General features: G+C 38.0%; 1 protein-coding gene across 1 annotated transcript in view; it reads right to left on the bottom strand.

Moving 5' to 3' along the window:
* Positions 1-3,675: 3,675 nt before the first annotated feature.
* Positions 3,676-21,257, bottom strand: part of LOC135468149 (SWI/SNF-related matrix-associated actin-dependent regulator of chromatin subfamily A containing DEAD/H box 1B-like) — a 33,649-nt gene continuing 16,067 nt past the window's right edge. Inside the window, 5 exon segments of the mRNA XM_064746237.1 lie at positions 3,676-5,540; positions 5,849-5,958; positions 7,997-8,179; positions 8,746-8,864; positions 9,040-9,135. Of these exon segments, the coding sequence (XP_064602307.1) occupies positions 5,425-5,540; positions 5,849-5,958; positions 7,997-8,179; positions 8,746-8,864; positions 9,040-9,135 (624 nt within the window). The 3' untranslated portion in view covers positions 3,676-5,424.

The raw sequence follows: 21,257 nt of genomic DNA on the forward strand, positions 1-21,257 counted from the left end.
CGTTTGCTGTTTCCAATTTTTTTATTCTTTATCGAAATCACCAGATGCAAAGAACATCCATCGGTTTTTCATTTAGTGACTTTCAACGTCAAAGAATATCTTCACAGTGTTCTTAGAACTCGGAATCTACGAAATTAAGCTCTGAGATCTGTTTCATTCATGCGAACCTTACTCTCAAAACAAATCTACTCTTTCATTCACGGACTTGGAACTACGTTTTCCAACCAGTACTGTCCTCAACATACAGAAGCTGTACACTGCAAAAACAAATTTCCTTTTATCATTCAGTAATTCTGATTTCATATCATTTTTGTTATGCGGTAAGTATGAAAACCATGATATAACAACACGAATATAACTGGTGAATACTTATTCACATGATCTAAAGATAGTCTAACTCCAATGGCCACTTTCGAATCGTAGGGCTCGGTTGCTAGGATTAAGCCGGTTATACTCGGCATCTTCCTGAAAAATAACTTGCGAAATGGATTACGCCATAAAGAGCTTCAACTTTAATTATGCCGTTAATATTGTACAGAAGCAATCACTAACAACGCTTATGGATAAGGAAAATTCATTTTTAGGGGGGGGGAGAAATGCAGAGTTCATTTTGTAAAAGAAACATGGTTTGGACTTGAGGTTGATGTCATTTTGTCCACTACACCGATGTGGCCTTATGTCGAGGGCCGTATTGACTGATTAACCATGGATCAAGGTCAGGGTCGGTAAAATGGACCAGGGAAGGGAAGTTAATGTGGAATACCGGAAACGATGCTAGGAACACGGCCAATAATACAAGTCATACATGTAATAGCTTGTCCGCCAACATAAGCCAGGACTGATAAAATGTCAAGGCATTTTGATGTTAAATGTGATGACAATACGGCAGTTTGAGTCATTCTAGACCAGGGACGTCTGGTAAATTGCAACTAACATCACTGTATTATTACCTAATTCTGCTTAGGCCATGGTTGCTTGGGGTGTGTAATTTGCAACTATTTAAGCATTTACATGAACAGTTTGAATAAACTAACTAACTGAGGTAAACTGACAAGACGCCGTATCACCGGTTACGTGTGACCGATTTGACAATTATCACACTGCTCTTGTTTTACTCTGTGCTGTACGCCTTTAATTAGGCGTCGTTAACCGTAAAATTCAAGAGGCTAGAGAAAACACTGCAAGGTAAAGTACAGTCATCGATGTTTTTTGTAGCAAATAATTTTGGAAGTATTTACGGTTTACCTCTACAGATTAGCTCAACGGTTCTTTTGAAAAACAAGGCTCCATGTGTACTCCGTCTTTTTACTTATTTCTTTGATTGGTGTTTTACGCCGTACCGGACAGAGCCCTTGGGGAAACCCACTACCATCGACAGGTTAATACCTTCCCACGACCTGAGAGGAAGCCTCTTTTGACTTGAACTCACAGCGACAGCATTGATGAGAGGCTCCTGGATCACTGAGTCATTGTTCCTCACTGGCGCACTAACCACCTTGTCCATGGAGGCCCCTTACAGAGAATCTAAGAATACGTTATGAATAAGTGCATTCAGTCGGGAACTTAGAGCACCAACATCAAATTGGTCCAGGCGGTGAACTCTTTTTTTTCCTGTAAAAGGTGGCACAGTTACGCCCATAAAGCAAAAAGGTATAGTTCATATGTCACTGCAGCGTAACAACAGAAAATGATGTATTTTAAAGCAAATTAGTACCGACTTGTTTAGGCGGGAAATGTTCCACAAGCATGAGCCCTTTGCACGTGAACTATATATGTGAATGTCTGTGACAGGCTGTTGTGTTGTTTTTGATAAAGACAAGGCATTACCAATTACACTGGCTTCGTGGGGGGTTTATTCTGTGCTCTAAAGGCAGGCGTCCATGACTCCGGTCATTCTCCAAGCATATAAAAGTGTGTGAGGCAAAAAAAAAGAAAAAAACAAACAAACAAAAAAACAAAAAAAAAAACACAATGAGATCCCAATTCAGTACGATGAGGCATGTTAATACTTTATTAAATTGAACAGTTTGTCACCTATATATATCTTCTGCATGTATGCTCGCTAACAGCATTTCTTTAAAAAAGACATTTCCCTACATAACTGTAATATATATTTCCTATATGTACAATGTATGCTTAATTTAAATAAAATATTTGATGCCAAAATCACATCTGTTTAATTTTTTCCTTTAGGCTGATGTGTGCTACCTTGACCTATATATATGGAATTCTTGTGTTGAAGGCAATTGGGTCATAATGGGCTTGACTCCAGTAGCTTAATCCCAACTGATTCTAACGCCATTCGCATTTCGCCTACCTAAAAATAGGTAGGCAAAATGAGAAGCAGGCGTCTTGCGAAGACACCATATATCCATAAACACAACACGAAACTGTGTGCTCTAATACGAATGAATACGAGATAAACTCAGTTCCTTACCGTAAAAAACGAGCAGAGTTCTCTACTCTAAATCTTCAAACCATTACATAAGTATAACTCCTCTGAGATGGGATTGTATAGAATATGGCATTGGTGCGATTAACATGGCGAGTGGAGGGGACTATATATAAAGCGAAATGTTACAGGGCAAGCAAAAAACCAAAAGCGTAAGGATTTTATAAATGTAAATAAATTAGCGGATCGCATATTTATGAATGATACGAGCGACTTTTGTGCAGACAAGCATCGAACGTTTATTATTTTAGAATATCCCAAATCATTACTTCCACAAAACATCAGCTTATTCTTTGCACGTGTTACCCTTCAAAATAGATTATAAAGTTTTAACACGATATATAGTACACGGGTACGAGTCCTATATTTTGTGAAAGGTTATAATTTGAGATATTCTAAACATAGAAAATCTGATTGGATGAGCGAATATGTATTTTTTTGCCAAAAGTCTCCAATATAGCCTCTTTGGAAGAGTTGGAATATAATAATCAAATAATCAAGAACATTCTATCTGAACGAAAGACTGGGAAAATCTACGCAAATTGTTATTCACGCCTTTTTGTTTATTATTTTTTTCCGTTCGACTACTGCGTTTAAAATGACGTATTAGGATATCAGTTTAACATTATAAATATAGTACAGGTATGAGTTATATATAGTACCGGTATGAGTTCGAAAGGTAATAATTTCAAATATTCTTGGTAAATAGGGAAAATTTGATTTGATCATCAAATATGGATTGTTTTGCCAAAATTTTCCGGAATGGCTTCTTTAACATGCGTCTTTGTACAGGGATGATAGATTTATTTATTTGATTGGTGTTTTACGCCATACTCAAGAATATTTCACTTATATGACGGCGATCAGCATTATGGTGGTAGGAACCGGGCAGAGCCCGGGGGAAACCCACGACCAACCGCAGGTTGTTGCCTGACCCAGGGATGATAGAAGAGTCATTCTGAAAATATTAGGGGATTTCCGGAGATTTTCAGAAGAATAATCAAACATTCAAGAACATTTTTAGCTGATAAGTACCAACCAATTCAAAACAACTGGCAAAATGTATGCAAATTGCTATTCGTGCCTTCTCGTTTTTCCTTTCCTTCTTTCTAATTCTTTTCCCTTTTGTATTTTTCGAACCCACTTCCACAGTATTCACAGTGGGGGAGGGGGGCGGGCATCCACATTATTGGTGAATGTCACATGTTTCATATGTTCGACTGTGGTCAGGTTGACGTGTGGAGGAAATCTGTTTGTAGAAAACTTTTGTCTTTAACCAGGTACCTGGCAAATATTCTCATGGAAAGGCCTGGGCCAACCTTTGGCGAATACGGACAGACACCCTCACTGGTAAGGTGGAGGTAGCCTTAACGAAGGTAATATCAAGTATATCGAGCAGTAGTCGTTACAGTGAATATAAAGCAGTGACAACAAACAAACTGAATGTGTTATCATGTGTACTGTAATTTGCTCATAATAAATGCAGTCAATAAGGACCAGGAGCCTGCTCTCTGAAGCAATTACACCGAAAATCATCGGGACAACCACAGCGGTGACAACACGCTTGTACAATTTGTGTAGCAGAAATGAGACCTAAGGAATACAAGTACAAAACTAAATTACATTCAGTTACTAAAGATCTCTTTTTTACGGACTTCAAAGCTGTACATCAACAGTACTATTTGGACTAAATATCCACGACAACTGAAAAACCAAGCCTTCTTCTTAACACCAACAAAATGGCCACAATCCTTTAACAACAACAACAGGACCAAACACAGAACAGAATCATAATTACTGTATTTCACCTCACGTTTGGTATGTAACGTTCAGCACATAAAGGCCTTCAAATAATGCTTTTGATACCAACACTTAAGCTTATTTGACATTAATCAAATTTCGTAAAAAAAAAACAACAACTCTTAAATGGCCCTATAAGATGGATGAATCAATCACACTCAAGGAAAACGCATCACTTCGAAAACGCTTAACTTTAGGAGAAATACAGTATACCACAGGCTTGGCACTCTGTAAAATATTATTATCATCAATATCTTGCGTTTGATGAGATAAATGGTCCCTTCAATTCTCCTGGAATTGCACAATAAATACAAATTTATCATTCGCAGTTTTTTAAATAATAAATAATGACACAGAACCAGATTTTCTTCCTCTGACAGATTTCCACTCCCAACCAAAAGGTTATCTCTCACATGCCAAATTGTCTATTCCCATATGATTGTTGTATCTGACTGGGGTGATGTCTGACATGGGACTGAGATGGGCAATGATGGCATCCGTGGGTATGGTGGCGAAATTCAGATTGCCATTTGGATCAGTTTGTCACAGAAATACTGCAGAAAAGTTCCTATTTCAGACAGTGATGTTCCATAACCGCCAACATTGCTACTACATGTAGTATATGTGTAGGGATTAAGTTTTTAACTACATGTGAACTCATTGTATGAGTGTATTAGCAGTTCACTAAATGTTTGAAGCTTTTTTGATATCGGTCAGATTTCATTTATACCTGTATGGACATGGACTTGCTGTTCCAAGATGTAAAATGAATGGTAATGTCTTTGTTTCTGCTGTTCACTTGGAAACGGGCCTTTTCACTATGGTGAAACAGTTGTCATATTCCACATAACCAAAACACCACCTTAACTTTACAACTCCACTGCTGTTTGGAAAGGGACAGAGCTTTGACATCTTCAATGAATGATTATGTGTTAATGCCACTTCAGCAGAGCTGCAGCCATATCATGGCAAAATGACATCTTCAAAGCCAAGAAGATTTAATACTGGATTTGAAATTGGTCAATGCACTCTTGAACTTCTTTCCCTTGGACAAAACCTTTTTGACGTAAGCAGATCTACTTGACCTTTAGCAAGCTCACAACACGAGGACATCACCATGACTGGTATTGTAATCTCTACAAGGCAGCATCAAGTACATACAACTATCTTCATCAAACTGCCTTTGATTTGTCCTCAGTACTTGTTTGATTCTTCTCCTCGTGTTTTAAATGCCTGCCCAGTGCACTTTTTAGTAATGAAAGCACATCGCTAGGGTTTTCTTGGTCATCTGAAAAAGAATTGTATGTATCATTGAATACTCCTTGCATTTACATTTATTTATCTATCTATTTCATTGTTATTTAACGACATACTCGAGTATTTTTCACTAACATGGTGGTCAGTTCTATGAGAGGGGGAAAACAACAGTAAACAACAGCTCTTTGGAAGGTATGTGATCTATGTGTACTAGTTAACACTACTGTAGTGGAATCAGAACATTGTTTCCGGAAGCAACTGACTATATATTTTGTGACTGCTGTAATTCATGGACAGAAACAACGGCGTAGACAATGATATAAGGTGAAAGTGACTGACCTGCATCTGTAGATGTGACATCTTTCTCCAGGTTAAGCTTGAACTTTGCACAGCTGAGCATGCCCTCCTCCACAGTGCCTTTTGAGATTAGCTTTACAACCTCCACAGCTCTGTAAAAAGGGTTTTTATCCTTATTTATTGCACTGTTTGTGCCCTGCACTCATGGCCATCTAAGATACACAATCTAAGAGTTGTAGGATACCAGATTAATTGATTGATTGGTGTTATACTCAAGAATATTTCATATATGACGGCAATCATTGTGATGGATGGATGAAACCAATGCTTGAAGGAACCATCTGGCTTATTAAGGCAAATGATGTTCTGATTTTCCCTTACATCACTTAAAATGACAATAAAAAGTGAATTGTTCTTAATTCTGCAGCCAAGTTAAACTTACAAAGTTGAGCATAATGAACTGGAGACCCCATTTCAACTGTATTACTTGACATTATACAGATCTTTCAAGAGCATAATAATAATACCTCCCCCTTCACCCACCTCCTCTAGCTAACCTTGAAGAAACAGCTTTGGTGAGAGACTGATTAAATAGAATGTCATCTCAATTACGTACCATCACAAAAGAAGAACTGTAAGCTCTGCTGAGTATTCGTAAAACACATATGCCAGCTTTTTTGTGTTATTAAATACTATGTACCCAAAAAAACGCTAAATCCAAAATCTGTAAATAAAAATTCTATAAAAATAAAAGATGGACGTGGCAAAAGTATGTAAAAGATTTTTAAAAACCAGTTGTCCAGGCCTATGATTACAAACCAGGAGCGCTTTCAAATAGTTTATGAGACATGCCACTGGTATTGTCAGTTTATATTAACATTTTTGTGAGGGTTCCTATTTTCAAAAGTATTAATAACACAGAATATTACAGGCTTGTGATATTAAATTAAAGCCTGACCTGAAGGCATTCCAACCAGGCCTTCCACTCAAACTTTGATATTAAACCCTACTGGGCAGGCATTCTATCTCATCCTTCCATTGTAAGCTTGTGATGTTAAACCATGTTTGATAAGGCATGATATCAAAATGTGGCACCTATCCAACGACCATTTATCATGTTACAGCTCTGTGTTAAACCCTGTTTGGAAAGGCGTGATATCAAAACGTGGCACCTATCCAACGACCATTTATCATGTTACAGCTCTGTGTTAAACCCAGTTTGGAAAGGCGTGATATCAAAATGTGGCACCTATCCAACGACCATTTATCATGTTACAGCTCTGCGTTAAACCCTGTTTGGAAAGGCGTGATACCAAAACATGGCACCTATCCAACGCCCATTTATCATGTTTTAATCCCTGTTTGGAAAGGCATGATATCAAAACGTGGCACCTATCCAACGCTCATTTATCATGTTTTAAACCCTGTTCGGAAAGGCGTGATATCAAAACCTGGCACCTATCTGTCAGTTAATAACTGTAGAACTGAGGTGATTATTACTTGGTTTGTCCCACTCTGTGGCACCTATCCTCAGTCAGTTTATCATTGTACATCTGAGGTGATTATTACTCGGTTTGTCCCACTCTGTGGCACCTATCCTCAGTCAGTTTATAATGGTAGAACTGAGGTGATTATTACTTGGTTTGTCCCACTCTGTGGCACCTATCCTCAGTCAGTTTATAATTGTAGATTTGAGGTGATTGTTACCTGGTTTGTCCCACTCTATAGCACTTATCCTCAGTCAGTTTACCATTGTAGATTTGAGGTGATTGTTACCTAGTTTGTCCCACTCTATGGCACCTATCCTCAGTCAGTTTATCACTGTAGATTTGAGGTGATTGTTACCTGGTTTGTCCCACTCTATGGCACCTATCCTCAGTCAGTTTATCACTGTAGATTTGAGGTGATTGTTACCTAGTTTGTCCCACTCTATGGCACCTATCCTCAGTCAGTTTATCATTGTACATCTGAGGTGATTGTTACCTGGTTTGTCCCACTCTATGGAACCTATCCTCAGTCAGTTTATCATTGTAGATTTGAGGTGATTGTTACCTGGTTTGTCCCACTCTATGGCACCTATCCTCAGTCAGTTTATCATTGTACATCTGAGGTGATTGTTACCTGGTTTGTCCCACTCTATGGCACCTATCCTCAGTCAGTTTACAATTGTAGATTTGAGGTGATTGTTACCTGGTTTGTCCCACTCTATGGCACCTATCCTCCGCCTGCTTATCGTTGTATGGGTTAAAGTCTATATCATGTAAGACAACCACATTGGCAGCTGTCAAGTTGATTCCCATCCCACCTGCCCGTGTGGATAGCAGAAATATGAAGATGTCCTCATGCTGGTTGTACTGGTCAATCATCTGTTGTCTGAAAGGTAAGAATATTAGGCACAGATGTCAGGATTTGGAGCTTGTTTTTTAAAAGAGCAAACCTTCCGACATTATGTTATTGTGACACAAATTGCCATTCATTGGACATCTAACATGGCTTACAGTAGCCATTCAGAATTATGTAGATGAAATAAATGCCAACCACTGTAATAGTAAGAGTTTGAATAGTTGAAAAGTGTTCAACATGTTCTAATCACAAGAACAATGTCAGCGAGGTAACATGTACACAGATAATGCATGGCTTCTGCAGACCATTTCTTTTTAAACGGGGATCATCACTGTTGACATCACCGCTACAAGCTACTTAATTTCCGGACTACCCGCCGAGGCCAAAAGAACTCTGTACTCTGAAACCTTTTTTACCCCCCAAAGTGAAAGTTGAAAAATTTGTTTATGTTATTACACATTTAGAAATAAAACCAAAGCGTTTCATGTACCTTTTAATAAAGCAACTAGTTTTATAACAAAGCTTTTAGCAAAGAAAATATTCAGTTGTACATGTTAAAAAATGCAAATTTGCAGATAAAATGAGATAATAATTACCTGTCCACCACTGCCGTTTGTCCATCGAGTCGTAAATACTTGTATCCTTTCAGTTTGACAAAAGCTTCTACAATGTCTAACATCATTGTAAACTGACTAAATAGTAAAACTCGGTCACCCTGAAAGAAAAGACGTATGATGGTTACAATATCGACATACAGCAGAATCTGCAACTGTATACCATATGGCATTAAAGGCTATGAACTTTGATGACTTATACTTGATGACATTTATGCTTCACTAGATGAACCCAAAAACATTAACAATGTAGAAATATACACAAAAGAAACATACCTTTGCCTTTCTCTTTTCCAAAAAGCTGTCCAAAAACCGGAATTTGCCAGAGTTTTCAATGTCTTCTGATTCTAACTGATATTCTCCAAGGTATTTCTGAAACAAATGGCAAATCATCACTTGAATACATTTCAATACCTTACATGTTACATTCCCTTGGGAAGATCAAGTGCTGATGGATTTATTCTTACTAGTAATTGGCCTTGTAGGAACTACATACAAAACCCCTTTCTGTTACAGTTCCAAGGGAGAAACCTGAGCTTTTGACCATACAAGCATCAAACTGTGATGGAGTACAGATAGAAACCTGTCTATCACAGATCAAGACAGTCTGACATTCATATTCTCATTGGCTTTGATATTCCAGATATATTGCTAAGACATAATCGTTCATCAATTTTGACATTTATACCACAATGTATGTGTGAAATCAACATTTATAACTTGGTATTTTTGGAAACATGACTGACTTAGTCCTAGTTAGAACTGGAAGCACTTTATCCGCATACGAGCCCATAGAGTGAGTTTGGAACCCCTGTGATTAACTGTGTGATTTCCAGTGTGTTCACCCAGAAGCCTCTCACCAATGCAGTCGCTGTGAGTTCAAGTCCAGCTCATGCTGGCTTCCTCTCCGGTTGTATGTGGGAAGGTCTGACAGCAACCTGCGGATGGTGGTGGGTTACCCCCGGGCTCTGCCCGGTTTCCTCCCACAATAATGCTGGTCGTTGTCGTATAAGTGAAATATTCTTGAGTGTGGCGTAAAACACCAATCAAATAAATAAATAAATAAATAAATCCAGTGTGTTCACTTCATTGACACGTTCCTATTAGTTGCCATCAAAACCAGAACCTTGATCAGATGATAGTTTAAATAGGACTCTTTGTCAATAAAAATGCTATATTTTTCATATTTCCTGAACCCAAGTATTCCCTGGTATCAAATATTGTGATGCAAACGATCACAAAGCTAAGCATCCCATAACCAACTACCAGCATGTAATATTAACTCAGTGCGAACATTCAGCACACATATTATACACCTGGTGGTCTGGAATAACCAGGACAGTATTAGCCCTAGTGCCAGCCACAAATACACGTATACACACGTTAACCAGGCACGTGCATTCCCTCCTACCTCCTGCATTGGTAGATTACCTCCTACAGGTCAGTGACCCCTGGTGAAGGAATCCATTTGGGGAGACAACCTTGGCAGCATGCCTAATACTGCATTACGATGCTGTCTTAACACACCTCAGCAAAACTGAATGCTGATATACACTCAACAGATGAATTCATATACAGTGTACATCATACAAGAAGACAGGCGATTAAACAATTTAACAATATTTATTTATTTATGTGATTGTTGTTTCACTTATACAATGGCAATCTGTTTTATAGGTGAAGGAAACAATACTGATTATGACTTCTCATATACAAGTTCTTACCTGTACAGTTTGGACAGGCAACTAAAGCATCTCATTATCACCATGCATACCACCAAAAAAATGAGAAAGATGGTGTTCTAATCTCATCTGAGTTCCAAACAGTTATACATGTATGTATGTCCACAGTATACAAAACTGCTTTTTTAATACACATATAAGATATATAAAGGCCACAATACAGAAATTCTCCTGTCTCTTTAATTGAATCCTTAAGGACAGATTCATGGACATACTAATTACAGCTTAAATAATACATGTACTCAATGTAGACAATTTCCATCATCTAGGTCCAAACATGTCAGAGATGACGTCTGTACATAGTGTATAGGCCTCCAACTTGACATGAAGCCAAATAGCGGGATCCATATGCTCTGCACATACGCACAGAAATAATGTACTATCAGCACTGAACCCCAGCACTGGTACACACCATGTGCTGGACCACAATCAGTACACACAATATCCCAGGAACAGTGCATAACATAAACATACCAATAACCACTAATCAATCTACTCCACCAAAAGGCACTGTCTTCTGGGAGTGAAGTGGGGAGAATTCAAGCTGACAGAAAACAGCTTAACAGTGATATAACAATAGCTGGTGGTACACAGTGTGAAATATAGATCCCAGGAAAAAAATCGTTTGTTCCTGTACAAATAAATCCAGTACTGACATTTGATATGATGCAATCCTATTCTTGCTCACTTTAAATTCTAAGGACTGATTATTAAACATGTAATTCATCAGCCCTTTTCATATATTTGTGTACCACATTTCAGCTAATAACATAATTTTTGCCCCAGAATTGCATGTCTGCAGGAAAACGTCATAAAATATTACTTACGGTGCTGAAACTTACATTTCTCTGATAGGATATCATAATACCATTCCAAAGTAACTTATTCATGGACAAAATTCTAAACTTTTTTTCATTTACAGCATACATGTACGTTAAACACTTTGTCATGGACAAATTTTTAAGTCACTTACAGTATACATGTATGTTAAACACTTTGTCATGGACAAACTTTCAAGTCATTTACAGCATACATGTATGATAAACACTTTGTCATGGACAAACTTTCAAGTCATTTACAGCATACATGTACGTTAAACACTTTGTCATGGACAAACTTTCAAGTCATTTACAGCATACATGTACGTTAAACACTTTGTCATGGATAAACTTTCAAGTCATTTACAGCATACATGTACGTTAAACACTTTGTCATGGACAAACTGTCAAGTCATTTACAGCATACATGTACGTTAAACACTTTGTCATGGACAAACTGTCAAGTCATTTATAGCATACATGTATGTTAAACACTTTGTCACGGACAAACTTCCTAGTCATTTACAGCATACATGTACGTTAAACACTTTGTCATGGACAAATTTTCAAGTCAATTACAGCATATATGTTCGTTAAACACTTTGTCATGGACCAAATTTTAAGTCATTTACAGTATACATGTACGTTAGACACTTTGATGTACGATGCTCAATAGACCACTGTACTATGTACAGGCTATAGACTTAATTCTCTATTCAAGAGCAGTCTTCTGTGACAAACGACAACGACTACAATGCCATCAAGGACATAAGCACCGGATTGTACAGCTTTAACAAAGCACTGGTGTATATGGTGGTGTGATAAATGGTTACAAACAATACAGAGGTTGCTATGCTAGAGTTGACCATGATACAAAATATCCCAGGGGCTAAGACTAACACAATAAGTCACAGTGAACTTCTACAAACAAAACAGTATATAATGCATCTATTGACCATTTAGTATGTTTAGTCTATTTGGGTTTAGAAATAACGTGTGCTCCTTTTTTTCTACAACAGGTAAAATTAAAAATTTTATTTCATTCACTATTATACACCATTACAAATTACTGGAAATTTTCTGCTTAGACATGATAAGTGTATATGTGTATTTCTAGAATGATGAATGATTTTGCTTTGATGCCATGTCGGCAGTATTTCAGTCATATTGTGACAATCAATTCCAAGAGTTTAGACAAAATAATATTGTGTGTAATGTGTACAATGGCTAATACATGTAGTATATGATTTTTGTTTGACATGGTCATTATTGCTCGAAGTACAGCAGACATTTCCTGGAGTAATTCCACATATTTCCTAGATTATCCATTTCCAGAGAATTTAACACTACAGAACTTATCCTCATCCTTCAACGACAACTACCTGGGTAAAGTCTCAAACTTGATTTAAAACACTTGACACATGATATAGGGATTATACACCCTCACCACATGCAGGAGAACACGAGCAAAGCGAATATGCTGGGCTGGGATTGTCAACTGTTAGAAATTTGCATTCTGGTGATGATTAAACTGGTGCCTATATAGAAGCCTGTGGCAGCTAGAGTACTAGAGTATACACACAAACACACTATATGGTAGGTTTGGAGAATGCCATGGACTATTGATTGGGACTCCACAGATAGGAGTATTGATGAGTTCACTACACAGCCTACTGTAGCTGTTCTTAAGCCCAAGACCGGAGTATATACACATAACAGGTACAATAATATTCCACTATAGCAGCCCTGTACAAATGTGGGCCAAATGTGTTATACCACTGCTCTCTCTACCAGAGATATAACCTCAATCTTGTCAGGAATCTTGTCTCATTGTATGCAGCTGTTGTCTGGTTGTGCTGAATACTCCGATACTCCTTAAAATCCGGGGATTTCCCTATTAACAAGGCTAACTAATACTTTCAAATACACATGTATGCCAGTAACTAGACTATAACACAATCCTTTCACTGGTTCTGTCCTCTAACAGCACGTCATAAATCAAATGAGCAATAAATGGGGCAAACATATCCAGACAAGAACTCTTGGGCTGTCTGTGAGTGAGGCAAATGGACACAAATTATTTAAGGTGATGTTTTCAAGTCTCAACAGACAGAGCTTCTGTACCTTTACCTATATATGCATTAGTAGGGACCAAGAGATTTCACCCAGATGCTCATAAAAACATATGGCAACAAATGAGTAAACACAGTGAAGAATGGCTTAGTGTAGGAGGGAGACCTTCATCTGTCAATGTATTGATAACATGGTCAGCAAAATATGGTGCTATTCTTATCACATACACATCTATCCTGTTTTTCTACTGCTTAATGGCTACCAGGAGCTAAAAAAGAGAAACAAAATGTCTATCCTAAGTTCCACCAGTATTGTTCCATATTATCATGGAGGTCAATTTGTATGACTATGTTTAAAATAGGGCTCAACAATTTTCCCCTTGCATCAAGGCAATCTGCTTTATGGGTAAAGAAAACCTGGAGAAAACCAGTGACCTATCCAAGGTACATAATAAACTTCCTGACATAAAGCCACAGCTGACAGAGCGAGCCTTAGATTCAAACACACTGGACCTCAAAAGTCAAGTGCCTGATAGTTGCAGCAGATCAGATTTATTTATTTATTTATTTGATTGGTGTTTTATGCCGTACTCAAGAATATTTCACTTATAAGGCGGCAGCCAGCATTATGGTGGGAGGAAACCGGGCAGAGCACAGGGAAAACCCACGACCATCCGCAGGTTGCTGCCAGACCTTCCCACGTACGGCCAGAGAGGAAGCCAGCATGAGCTGGACTTGAACTCACAGCGTCCGTATTGTTGAGAGGCTCCTGGGTCATTGCACTGTGCTAGCGTGCTAACCGACTGAGCCATGGAGGGCCCCAGCAGCAGATCAGAGCTTTAACTACTAAGCCAGCAAGGCTCCCTCATTTAACACAAATATAGGATATAAATACTTTGTTCATTCACCGGGCAACTAGGAACTTGTATGTTTTTTATATCGTTTACAACAATAGAGGACTGACCATGCAGCCTGGCAGGAAATCTACACTTGAAGCTCAGACTTTTAGTTTAACTGAAGCTTGCCATTCCGTTAACTCCGATAATATCCACTCTGATACCACTTTATATACCATATATTCATGGCTAGTACACTCTATGACTTTAATATTTTCTCTTTATTGGTATTGTATGATATCATAAATTTAGTACCTCTTGACCTAAAAAAAAATTATACTTCCTACCAAGTGTTGAAGTGACACAAATGTATTTCCTTACTAAAAACTGTGTATTTAGGGCCAAGAATGCAGTTAGAGTGAGTGAGTGAGTGCTTGGGGTTTAAGGTCACACTCGAATGCAGTTAAAAGGCCATAAATCTCAACCAAGATGACCCAAAGGTTTATACGAAGGGTATGTAGGCACAGAACAAAGGACAGCATACACAGAACAAGTCTGGTCTGTAGGAGGCACATGTGGGCTGACCTCAAACAACTGCCTGATAATAAGCCCTAGCACTATGGAGTCAGTTTACCACTGTGCCCTCCCTTCCCACCCCACTCTTTTTTCTCTCCCTTGGTCCTTTCCCTTGCACCCCTGGATCAGGTGGGCCTTGCTAACACTACAACAGCAAGTCTAACACTAAGGTGCCTTGACAACCAAACATTGAGCTGAGCACCAACCATACGGTCAGACTAGCTTAATCTCATTCTAATATTGCTCCTTTTAATACTGTAATACAAGAAAGTGTGTGTCTATATATATATATATATTTCCATGCTCTATATTAATCACATAAATATACATGTATATTGACAAGCAAACTTAAATTATCACTTTAAACCATAATGAGTATATCAATCAAATTAAGATCTAAAGAAAAACAACCGAGTTTCACGGAAGCAATATGTCATTCAGCTTGAAGTATATGCTCAATAGAGGAACATACTATTAAATTTAACATGTATAATTTCTTTCGTCTTCAATTTTACACCTAAATTGCTATTCAGAAATGCTATTTTCTTGCAATTATGAATCATAGATGTCCTCTTCATCTGTTATGAATCACATTTAAAAGTTCAAACCATGCATGGCTAACATTTAGTCTATTTGAAATATTCGCTAATTAATATGGATTTAGTTATTAAACTGCAAATGTTCATTTACAAGTGAACTGTCCATATATATTTCATCAATGTTATACTAAAACACATTTCATATCTGTGCTTAACTAACTTCGACAATAAATGAAAACTAAGGCAAAAACGTAGAATCTCTGTGGACCAGCAGGAATGAGTACTACATTCTGCACAGCCTGTGTTCCTGTACCTTCAGCATAATGTACAGTATATAGATGCGTCATAAGCACCACAAAGTTGTGTAAATGAAGCAAAGCCAGCTGCTTCAGGTAAAGTGACCTTGGGTGGTATTTAACAGGAATGTAAGCGCTAAAGAAGCTGATGACTGCTTGATTTTTGTACATTATCTCTTGAATCATTTCACAGATTATGATTCTCTGCAGGGTATACATGTCAGACAAATAAAAAAACCTGGACTCAGACGATTACATGTATATGTATACCTGTTGACAATCATTTCTTCTTAAGTCAGAAGCAGTGTGGTTTAGGTCAGTTCAACTGCTAGGACGTCATTGCAGGCCACGTAGCATATGCTGTAGGTAATGTAGTACAGAAGGGTGAGGAACTGTTGGGAAAATCATAAAGTGCATGAGTTATTGTGCACTTATCACTTCAAATGTCACCTGATTTTCCACCAATTTAGTACAACTAGGTCATTAAGTGTCCACCGTTGATAAAATTCCATGAAGTGATAGGCTATTTACACCATTTACAAGTCAGAAATGCTCATAAAATTTAACACTTCTCAGTGAACTGTGTGTAGAATGTGTTGGAAAAACATGGACCCTTGCTGCTAATGAAATGTACCCCACAATGTCCTTCACATTATGACAGACATACAGAGCGGATTCCCCTTAGCCACTTTTTATTCCAGTGAAAATTTAAAACTTGATTCAAATGCTTATTTTTAGATGGACAAAATAATGAGTAATATTGGCAACTCTTAAGATATTCAGTAAACAAAATCTTAACCTCCAGGGCCTTAAACTGCCTATCATATTGAGGTTTTAAGCTCTGATATGAGCTGAAAATCACTTTGAGTGATCGGCCCCAAGGCCCTGTTCTACATGCAGCTGGCTACATGTATAATGGATCCGACTGTAACTACCATTGCCCTGTACATCTTTACCATGTGTTGTCACTGTACGACTTACAGTGGCAATTATGGAACAGCAAAAAAAAAACATCCTGAACAACAGATATTTCCTTATTATCACGGCCATAATTCAATGGACCATGTAGCATTATGAAGGCAAACAAGTATGTATTAGTCCATTACGCAATGCTGCTCCAGTTAGGTTTATGGGAGCAGGAAACCGGAGTGCCCCAAATCAGCCATCCACCCTATCGGCCCCTACAGTAAGCCAGTGCTTTAGCTGTCTGAACCACAGCAAGACAAGACTAACAGTGTGATTTTGATCAAGAAATGGTTCCATGATAGTTTCATGGGAATTAACCCTAAATGCACTGCAGAGATGATGTGGCCACACATACACATATAGCATGTGTGGGTGCAGGCAGATGTACTTAGTTGATCAATATGGAGCCTGCTTTACACACAATGAAAGTAATAACTATTTGTCTGATCTAACAGGTCAGAACAGGTAAACCATCACGCAACACCACACGGGTAACCAAGGTGACACAACTGTGCTCTGTTAGCACCACCATATTAGCACCTAAAGGTGAAAAGTATAAAAGTCATACAATTCCTACAGCATGCCAGCATCTTTCATATCAGCTCTCCACTTTGGAAGCTCCCTGAGTTTGTCAAACGATTGGTCAAATTTGTGGTGTTTTACACAGCAAAGCCTTCTCTTGACAAAAACACTGGCTCGGGGTGCATATACACATCCATTCTTATTACTCTATAGGTAGCAAGATTTTTTTTTTTTGAAAAACTCTATATGCATCTCAATATTATATGCTTTCAAGACTAAACTACGATAAACAACCTCATTTTGGCCTCTAGGAAGCAGGTGCAAAGATTTATTTGTTTTTCCATCCACAGTGAGTAAATACAGGTTCAAGTAAATCTCCTTATGAGAGCCTTGTTGTGAAGAGAAAGCAAAAGAGAAACTGATTATATCCAAAAAAAAGGAGAGTAAATTGTAAAAAAAAGGTAAAAAAAAAAACAAAAAAAAAATTACTGAAATTTTATTGTACTGTGATAAGAATTTGGGCCATCCATCCCTACGCTGATTTGGGAAAGACTGGTGCATATATATATATATATCTGTTCTGTTTACTGCAAAGCCTATACTGCATGTACATCTACATGTATGTGACTAGGATCACGATTCTTGGCACCAGGATCTCTTTAATTCACAGTGTACGCATTGTTTATTTTTTACAGCAGGATATTGTAACAAATACTCGATGACACTGACAAAGATTAGGGGAAGAGTGTGAGCATTTTCAGCAGGAAACCTATTGTACCTATGAGGTTATCAAGTATGTGGTTTGCCTACAGGGAACCAAAGTGTCTAGGTTTTGTGTATTTTCTGCTTATGAATATATCTGAGTCTCAGCAGAAGTCTTGACAATGAATGACAAATTCACACGATTTCACCAGCAGATTTATTCTTAATGTATTAGAGGATAGTGCAGTCATTCATTAAATTTCTGAAGTGACTTGAATAAGCCTTCTATGAGGCCTTCGAATTTGAGGCATCCTATGACACTCCCACGCCTAATGCCCTGCTGAAACAAAGTCTAGGTGTGTTAGTAAGACACACCTGACAAAAGGAAAAGGATGGGAGATTGAATTTAGGTGTGCAATTCACACCCCTGGTTTTTTCTGAAGGGTCTGATAATCACACAGCTGCTCAAAGACAAATGCCTGTACTATTCAAAGATAATAAATCTATCCTAAACACTTTCATAAATTACAACTAAAGCAGTCAATAATTTACATTTGCTACTTGTATATAATTCATCTTGGAGTCCGAGATATTGAAGTCTTCCTAAATAAACATTCAATTGTTTACGAAAATGAATTTCCCATACCTGCTCTTCATGACCTTAAGGCAGTGCAAATCAGGTGTTTAATTCACAACACATTTTTACAAAATTTTAACATAATCCTTCTGTTTACATTTAGCACCCAGAATAACCTGGAATCTTGATGTCTGTTATACACCCCCCCCCCCCACACAAATCCCTCAACATTTCCAAGAATAAAAGAAAGAAAATAAAAATAAAAATAATAATCAGACTGTCTTTATTATTATGCAATCATTGAGGGAGGTATAGAAACAATTTTGAAGTGAATAACACAGTGAAAATACCCTTCTATCCCTCTCCCCACTCCAAATCTTAGAACACCAGCCAGGTAAGCACAGTAAAGGTGAAATGAGAATTAAGAAAGAGTATCTTAATGTTTGACATACTGTGATACAGGAAAGTGTAGACAGGCCTCTGAGGACTTCATTACGTAACTGTCTTCATTAAGATTTGTTGTTCAATCCTTACCATCAGGAAATAAAGCACATACCTCACTAAGCCCTTTACTAATCCCTGAACTTCATGTTTACAAATGTATCCTAGTGAAATGTTAGTCTTAACTTAACGTGAACATAAAGTCAGCCACTACAGCTGAATTAATTTAATAAAGTAGTATTCCAGAAATGTTCTTAAAATATCAACAAAATAGCAATCAATCATCAGGACCTAGGCACTAATTTGATCACGCCATTTTGTCATGTTATAGCTATCTAGAGTGATGTCATAAAACCTCTCCCGTGCCATTACAGTGAATCCTGGAACACGCTTTCCGAGCCCAAGGGCGAAACTTTAGGTCATTTACTGTAGTGATTTTTTTTTTGATTTTTTGATTGTTGTTTTTACGCCGTACTCAAGAATATTTCACTTATACGACAGCGGCCAGCATTATGGTGGGGGGAAACCGGGCAGAGCCCGAGGGAAACCCACGACCATCTCACAGCGACCGCATTGGTGAGAGGCTTCTGGGTCACTACGCTGCGCTAGCGCGCTAACCGACTGAGCCACGGAGGCCCCTACTGTAGTGAAGAGGTTGTGAAGATATACTAGTAATGCCAGCAAGTATGCATCTGTACAGATGGATAGACAGGCAATGCCATGTCATAATCTGTGCCTTCATGATTGGGGAGTGTATAAACACTAAAGCATGAATAAGAAAGACTTCTAGGTAAACCCTGAATACAGATATTCTCAATCTTTTTAACCATAAAATAGCATCTTCAAACAGTTTTTGCCAAGCAGTAATTTTTATACGGATACAAGTCCATTTTCTGGGTTGTGGGGTAAATAAGGTAGATGTGTACATAGTATGCCTATTTTGGTCGAGGATGATACTGTAGTTATTAGGAACAAAAGCTACTGCACAAAAGAATGAATGAATAAATCATAAGGGTTTACAGCCACATTTGCAGTATTTATCCATGTAATGACAACCAAAAAGAGACTTTCTGGTACTAAGAGACCCATGCAAGCTTCAGACAAGGGTTTTGGAACCTCAAGAAATGGCAAGGTGAATAACAGATAATGTCATAAGGTTTGGTGTTGATATAAACACCCAAGATCATCCCATTTCAGCAATGTATGCTTGGGGTTTAACATCATACTTAACAACTTGACGACGAGGAGTCATCAGGTGTGTGTACATACACTGCGTCTTCTTGTGACAAGGTGAGTCCATGCTGCCTAAGTGCTGTCGCCACTGAAGGATGATGCCAAAGACACCAGACATGACACCCCACCCAGTCATATTACATTGACACCTGGCCATCCAGTCATGTTTCCTCGCTTTAACCTCTCAATGCTGAGCCTCAAACAAGCCAGCAGCAAATACCATTTTAAAAATCTTTGGTATGACCTGACCTGGGTTTGATTGGGCTTTTGAGGCGGACACTCTAACCATTTGGCCACCGAACCTTTCAGACCCTTAAGTTAAACAATTACTGAAATAGTGCAGACATGGAACATAAGTATGACAGAAAAAAAGGCATAACGTTTAGAGCAAAGTGACTCGTTTTAGAGCAATGCCAATAGGTGTACATGTGGACAGATAAGCAGACATTCAACACCATATCAAACTATCACCCATCATTACTAAAAAGTGTATAAAACACTAAAGCACGAATGACAAGACTTCAAGGTAAACCTAGAATACAGATATTCTAAACCTCTTCACCCATAAAACAGCATCTTCAGACGCATTTTCTGTAATGCAAGAATTTTTTTTAGGATACAAATCCATTTTCTGGGTTGTCCAACTGGTTATCTAAAAGCATAATCAGTAATTACATTATATGCATGTGTAGATATTGTAAATCTTCAACTTTTCAACCACTAAAGCATCTTCTTTCAGTGGAATTCATGCATGCAATTATTAGAAAAATGATGACAAAAATTATTTTTTTTGTGTGTCATTAAAGACGCAAGCTTCAAAAAACTGTGCAAATTATTTCTCTACACCCCGTAGTTCTCACAGAATGTTTCAAAATATTGGTGGTAGAGGTGGTAGAAAAGGTGGAAGATTTAGGGTAGTATGCTTATCTAAGCCTATGTCAGAATGTAATGTGCAAAGAAGATTTGAACTTCCGGCAATGGAGTGTACTGCATGCGAGACTAGTCAGGCGATTCTTGAGGAAATCTGGCCAACCGCTAAATCAAAATGAGCGGGTAAACCATACCCGCTTGTTCAACGACACGGACTCAATATAAATCCTGAAATATTAGAACCCACATTAAAAAACAAGATTGACACTAACTCACTGGATGAATGATACTGGCTTAGCACCAT

The sequence above is a fragment of the Liolophura sinensis genome, chromosome 1 (genome assembly GCF_032854445.1).
Source record: "Liolophura sinensis isolate JHLJ2023 chromosome 1, CUHK_Ljap_v2, whole genome shotgun sequence".
NCBI lineage: Eukaryota > Metazoa > Mollusca > Polyplacophora > Chitonida > Chitonidae > Liolophura > Liolophura sinensis.